Source organism: Chionomys nivalis, chromosome 26 (assembly GCF_950005125.1).
Source record: "Chionomys nivalis chromosome 26, mChiNiv1.1, whole genome shotgun sequence".
NCBI classification, from domain to species: domain Eukaryota; kingdom Metazoa; phylum Chordata; class Mammalia; order Rodentia; family Cricetidae; genus Chionomys; species Chionomys nivalis.
The window spans coordinates 34,761,549-34,767,558 of record NC_080111.1 but is presented as its reverse complement, the minus strand read 5'-3'; the positions used below and the strand labels follow the sequence as shown (position 1 = coordinate 34,767,558).

The 6,010-nt window shown below is 37.4% G+C and overlaps 1 protein-coding gene across 1 annotated transcript; it reads left to right on the top strand.

Annotated features, from left to right (window-relative positions):
• Positions 1 to 886: 886 nt before the first annotated feature.
• LOC130866955 (zinc finger protein 431-like) lies at positions 887 to 5,569 on the top strand. The gene is made up of 4 exons (XM_057758620.1): positions 887 to 896; positions 3,011 to 3,130; positions 3,332 to 3,392; positions 4,714 to 5,569. The coding sequence occupies exons 1-4, from the start codon at positions 887 to 889 to the stop codon at positions 5,567 to 5,569; spliced, it is 1,047 nt and encodes a 348-aa protein (XP_057614603.1).
• The last annotated feature ends 441 nt before the right edge of the window (positions 5,570 to 6,010 follow it).

Genomic DNA, 6,010 nt, shown 5'->3' with positions numbered 1-6,010 from the left:
GGCTAAAATAAAAAACACCAATGAAAGCCTTTGCTGGAGAGGTTGTGGAGAAAGGGGTACACTCATCCATTGCTGGTGGGAATGCAAACTTGTGCAACCACTTTGGAAAACAGTGTGGCGGTTTCTCAGGAATTTCGGGATCCACCTACTCCTGGACCCAGCAATACCACTCTTGGGAATATACCCAAGAAATGCCCTATCATACAACAAAAGTATATGCTCAACTGTGTTCATAGCAGCATTGTTTGTAATAGCCAGAACCTGGAAACAATCTAGATGCCCTTCAATGGAAGAATGGATGAAGAAAGTATGGAATATATACATATTAGAGTATTACTCAGCAGTAAAAACAATGACTTCCTGAATTTTGCAGGCAAATGGATGGAAATAGAAAACACTATCCTGAGTGAGGTGAGCCAGACCCAAAAAGAGGAACATGGGATGTACTCACTCATATTTGGTTTCTAGCCATGAATAGGGGACGTTGAGCCTAATATGTGTGATCCTAGAGAAGCTAATTAAGAAGGTGAACCCAAAGAAAAACATTTAGGCGATGAAAGGAGACAGGGACAAAGACCCACATTGGAGCACCGGACAGAAATCTCAAGGTCCAAGTCAAGAGCAGGAGACAGAGCACGAGCAAGGAACTCAGGACCGCGAGGGGTGTACCCACACACTGAGACAATGGGGATGTTCTATCGGGAATGCACCAAAGGCCAGCTGGCCTGGGTCTGAAAAAGCAGGGGATAAAACCGGACTTGCTGAACACAGTAGACAATGAGGACTACGAGAACTCAAGAACAATGGCAACAGGTTTTTGATCCTACTGCACATACTGGCTTTGTGGGAGCCTAGGCAGTTTGGATGCTCACTTTACTAGACCTGGATGGAGCTGGGTGGTCCTTAGACTTCCCACAGGGCAGGGAACCCGGATTGCTCTTAGGGATGATTAGGGAGGGGGAGTTGATGGGGGAGGGGGAGGGAAATGGGAGGTGGTGGCGGGGAGAAGGCAGAAATCTTTAATAAATAAATAAATAAATAAATAAAATAAAAAAAGAACAAACAACAACAAAAAAAAGTTTAGACTCACAAAGATAGGATAGACTTCACCTTAATTTGCCAGTTTTTCCTTTTCACATATCTAGTTTTTTATCTCCAGAATTCCTTCAGCTTGCATTTTTTTACATGCTTCTATTTCAGTTTTCATTTCTTGAACTGATATATTCATTTCTGTCAACTGTTTGCTCGTTTGACTTTCTTTTTGTTTATTTTTTTATTTTTGGTTTTTCGAGACAGGGTTTCTCTGTGGCTTTGGAGCCTGTCCTGGAACTAGTTCTGTAGACCAGGCTGGTCTCGAACTCACAGAGATCCGCCTGCCTCTGCCTCCCAAGTGCTGGTATTAAAGGCGTGTGCCACCATCGCCCGGCTTGTTTGACTTTCTTTAAGGGGTTTATAATTATTCTCCAAGATTTCATTTATCTTTCCCCTGCTTTTTTTAAGAATTCATTCACTTCCTTCTTAAGGACGATAATATCTTCATAGTTGATCTAACTTAATTGTACTTTGACTGTGTTTGAATATTCAGGGTGTGCTGTAGTAGGAGAGTTTGAATATGGTAGTGACATATTGTTCTGTCTGTTGTTGATCATGTTATTGTGCTGTTGTCCAGGTATCTGAGTTTGAGGTGATTGTAGGTCTAGGTGCCAGTATCTCTGTTTGTCTTTGATGGATGCACGTTTGGTTCCTTGGTTTCTATTTGCTCTTTGGTATTCTGGTCTGTGTTGCCTATGATAGAAGTAGCTTTTTTTCCCCATTTTGGGGTCTGGAAGTCTTTCAGTAGGCGTGACCTTAGTACTACCTAAGCATTCAGAGTCATTGAATTACAGATGCATGAACTTCTTCCTGCTTGGTATGCTTAATTTACATTTTTAAAATTAATATAACTATTTGATGTATCAGCATGACTATGCACCACATGGGTACCTGGTCCTCAACATGATCAAAGGATCTAAGAGTTTGTGAACTTGGAATAATGGATAGTTATGATTCCCAAATAAGTACTGGCAATTCTGCCACATCAATTCAAGACCATCAAAAGCTAGGTACTACTCAGTCATCTCTCTCCCAGCCTGGGTTTATTACTTATGCCCAAAATTTATATTGCTAATGTTTTCATCTGTCCATTTGTAACTGTTTTAAACATAAAGCTCTGTTTGTAAAATGTTATTGGTATTACAGTTTAAATTAGGGCACTTTGGATGTTTGGAAGATACAGAAGTAGAGTGAATGCATACTTCTTTGTAGGAACCTCAGAAAAAAACCTCTGAGTTCTTCTATTCTTCTTGCTTGATTCACTGATTTTTGAAATGGAGACAGTGCTTTTTTGTTTCTTTGTTGTTTGTTTATTATTTATTTGATTTTTGAGACAGGGTTTCTCTGTAGCTTTGGAGCCTGTCCTGGAACTAGCTCTCATAGAACAGGCTGGCCTCAAACTCACAGAGACCACCTGGCTCTGCCTCCTGATTGCTGGGATTAAAGACATGCATCACCACTTCCTGGATGATAGAATCTTACTATGTACTTGCACCTGTCCTGGACCTGATTGCATGGATTTGTCTGACATTTAAATCAGAGAAAAATATACCTGTCTCTGCTTTTGAAGGTCTTAGCTTAAAGGCATGAGTCAATACACCTAGTTTGTCCAACTTATATTTCTGTTTGTAGTTAGTTAATCTTCATAAAAATTTCTCATTTGTACTATGAACTGTTGATCTGTTTCCTCGTTTCTCTCTGTTAATAGATATTTCTCTTGTAAGGTGATATCTCATTCAAAGAGTACAGAAATGACAGAGAAGACTCCCCTATTCAATTACCTTCTAAAATGACTGTCTATGTCTTGAACTATGATTAGGGAACACCAAAATTATGTGACTATACTATCAAAGAAATATACATTTACAATGTTGTCACTATCATGTCACTATCATATATGGCATATTTTAGAAGGCAGTGACCTATGATGATGTGCATATCAACTTCACTGAGGAAGAGTGGAATTTGCTGGATTCTTCCCAGAAGAATCTCTACAAAGATGTGATGCTGGAGACCTACAGGAACCTCACTACTATAGGTAAAAATGAATTTCCTTCATGTTTCAAAATAAAGGGACAACTTTTCCTTGGTTAATGATGTTTTTCAATAATTTGATTTAGAAAGGAAAAGAAGAAAGGTGAATAAAGCAGGCGTGGTTCTAAGGTTTACTTAAAATAGCTACTTAAATGTCACACAATATTCAATATTATAACATACATTTTCTGGTACTACATTTTAGGATACATTTGGGAAGAACATAATAGTAAAGAACATTGTCAACATTCTAGAAGACATGAAAGGTAATTTTCTTGTGCATGCTGAAAACAATGAGCCTCTGATGAAATGATAATGTGTCCTAGAAGATTTAAATAAAAGCAACAATGTGAATAAGCACAGCTTTAAGTGCATTTATAAATATTAACTTCTGAAAAATTCTTATAAAATTTCATGTAGGTGAATTGCATTTTCAGGCATTCTTTTAATTAAAAAGACAAGTGAGAAATAGCTAAACAGACATCACCATTTGAATCATAGCACCATTAGAGCTATGCTGTAGATCTGCCAATAGATTTATTTCTTGCTACCCATAATACAAAATGTGTACACATTGAAGTGATGATAATTATATTTCCAAGACTTTCTACTAAACCGAGAGCACATCGTAAATCTTGTATTACTCATACACTTCTTATTACTGTATTAAGATTGGTGAGAGAAGCAGTTAGAGTTAAGTGGCAGTTGTTGTGAAGAAACTTTAATACCTCTACCACACATCTACAAGGAACAGAAAGTCACACCGTGATAATTCAGTGTGGAAATTTTTTGTTTGTGATTCTTCCTTTACTGTGTATACCACATATTTTTCGATGCAAGCATATGAGCATAGGAATATGCGAAAATGCAGCACACCTCTTTGTAAAAACAATTAGAAGATAAACATTACTCCCCATGTTGAGTACCCTTGCTCAAATTGATTCAACTATATAAATAATTGGTTTTCACACATCACTGTTAATACATAAACAAACTCACAATGCAGAGAAGCCACATGAGTTCTATATTTGTGCAAATACTTCTGATTGTCCTAGTTCAGTTAGCAAATGTAGTATGATTCATAGTATATGACAGTTTATGAGTGTAATAAAGTTTTTCTGAGGTTATCCAGTTCTCTTCAAATAGGAGAAATATGTGAAATAGAAAAATGTTTCTGTAAACATGAAAAGGTAAACCACATAATAAAGGAATTTACCATGACAAGTGTCTTAAAAATGCAAAACAACCCTTAATTAAAGTAGAAAGCATGAGTTTAAACAGTTATAAAACCTTAATATCTGATTTCTATTTACAATTGGACTAAATTATACAAGTAATACATAGAGATATGTAGGTTCAAGAGTATATTGAATGTGGTAAAGCTTTTATATGTTCTAATTATGCTTGCAGGATTGAAAGAAATAATTCTGGAAAGAAACTTTCAGTGATTCCTCAATGTGTTAAAGCCTTGGCATATGACAGTCATCTTCAGAGGAATAAAAGAACACATGATATTGAGAAACCCTATGAATCTAATCAGTGTCATAAAGCCTTTGTTCATCACAATGCTCTTCAAATGCACAAAAGAACACATACTGAAGAGAAACCCTGTGAATGTAATCAGTGTGGTAAAGCCTTTGCACAGCCCTGTAATATTCGATTGCATAAAATAACACATACTGGAGAGAAACACTTTGTATGTAATCAGTGTGGTAAGGCCTTTGCTCACCACAGTGCTCTTCAAATACATGAAAGAACACATACTGGAGAGAAACCCTATGCATGTAATCAGTGTGGTAAGGCCTTTGCTGAAAACAAAATTCTTCGACAGCATAAAAGAATACATACTGGAGAGAAACCCTATGTATGTGGTCAGTGTGGTAAGGCCTTTGCTCAACATGGTACTCTTCAATTGCATAAAAGAACACATACTGGAGAGAAACCCTATGAATGTAATCAGTGTGGTAAGCCCTTTGCTTACCGCAGTGCTCTTCAAGTTCATGAAAGAACACATACTGGAGAGAAACCATATTCATGTGTTCAGTGTTGTAAGGCCTTTGCTCAACACAGTAAACTTCAGTTGCATAAAAGAACACATACTGGAGAGAAACCGTATGCATGTAATCAGTGTGGTAAGGCCTTTGCACGTCATGGGCATCTTCAATTGCATAAAAGAACACATACTGGAGAGAAACCTTATGCATGTAGTCAGTGTGGTAAGGCCTTTGCTGAACACAGTGCTCTTCAAATACATAAAAGAACACATACTGGAGAGAAACCCTATGAATGTAATCAGTGTGGTAAGGCCTTTGCTGAAAACAGTACTCTTCGACAGCATAAAAGAACACATACTGGAGAGAAACCCTATGCATGTAGTCAGTGTGGTAAGGCCTTTGCTCAACACCATAATCTTCAAAGGCATAAAAGATCACATACTGGATAGAAACCCTATGAATGTAATCATTGTGGTAAGGCCTTTGCATGTCATACTCAACTTCAAAGGCATAAAAGGACACATACTGGGGAGAAATCCTATTAATGTAATCAGTGTGGTAAGGTCTTTGCTTATCACAGTACCCTTAAAATACATGAAAAAAATGTACTGGAGTGAAACCCTATGAATGTAATAAGTGTGCTAAGGACTTTGCCTAAAACAGTACTTTTCAAAAGCTTAAAAGAATACATACTGGAGAGAAACCCTATGCATGTAGTCAGTGTGGTAAGGCCTTTGATCAACACAGTACTCTTCAGATACATCAAAGAACACATACTGGAGAGTGAAACCCTTTGAATGTAATAAGTGTGCTAAGGACTTTGCTCAACAATTGCATAAAAGAACACATTCTGGAGCGAAACCCTATGAATGTAATCAGTGTGGTACGGC

What these genes read in the sequence shown, in the direction of transcription:
- LOC130866955 (XM_057758620.1), top strand. An exon ending in CAGGAACCTCACTACTATAG is followed by an intron (nt 3,131 to 3,331) that starts GTAAAAATGAAT and finishes ACTACATTTTAG; the next exon opens with GATACATTTGGGAAGAACAT. An exon ending in CATTCTAGAAGACATGAAAG is followed by an intron (nt 3,393 to 4,713) that starts GTAATTTTCTTG and finishes AATGCACAAAAG; the next exon opens with AACACATACTGAAGAGAAAC.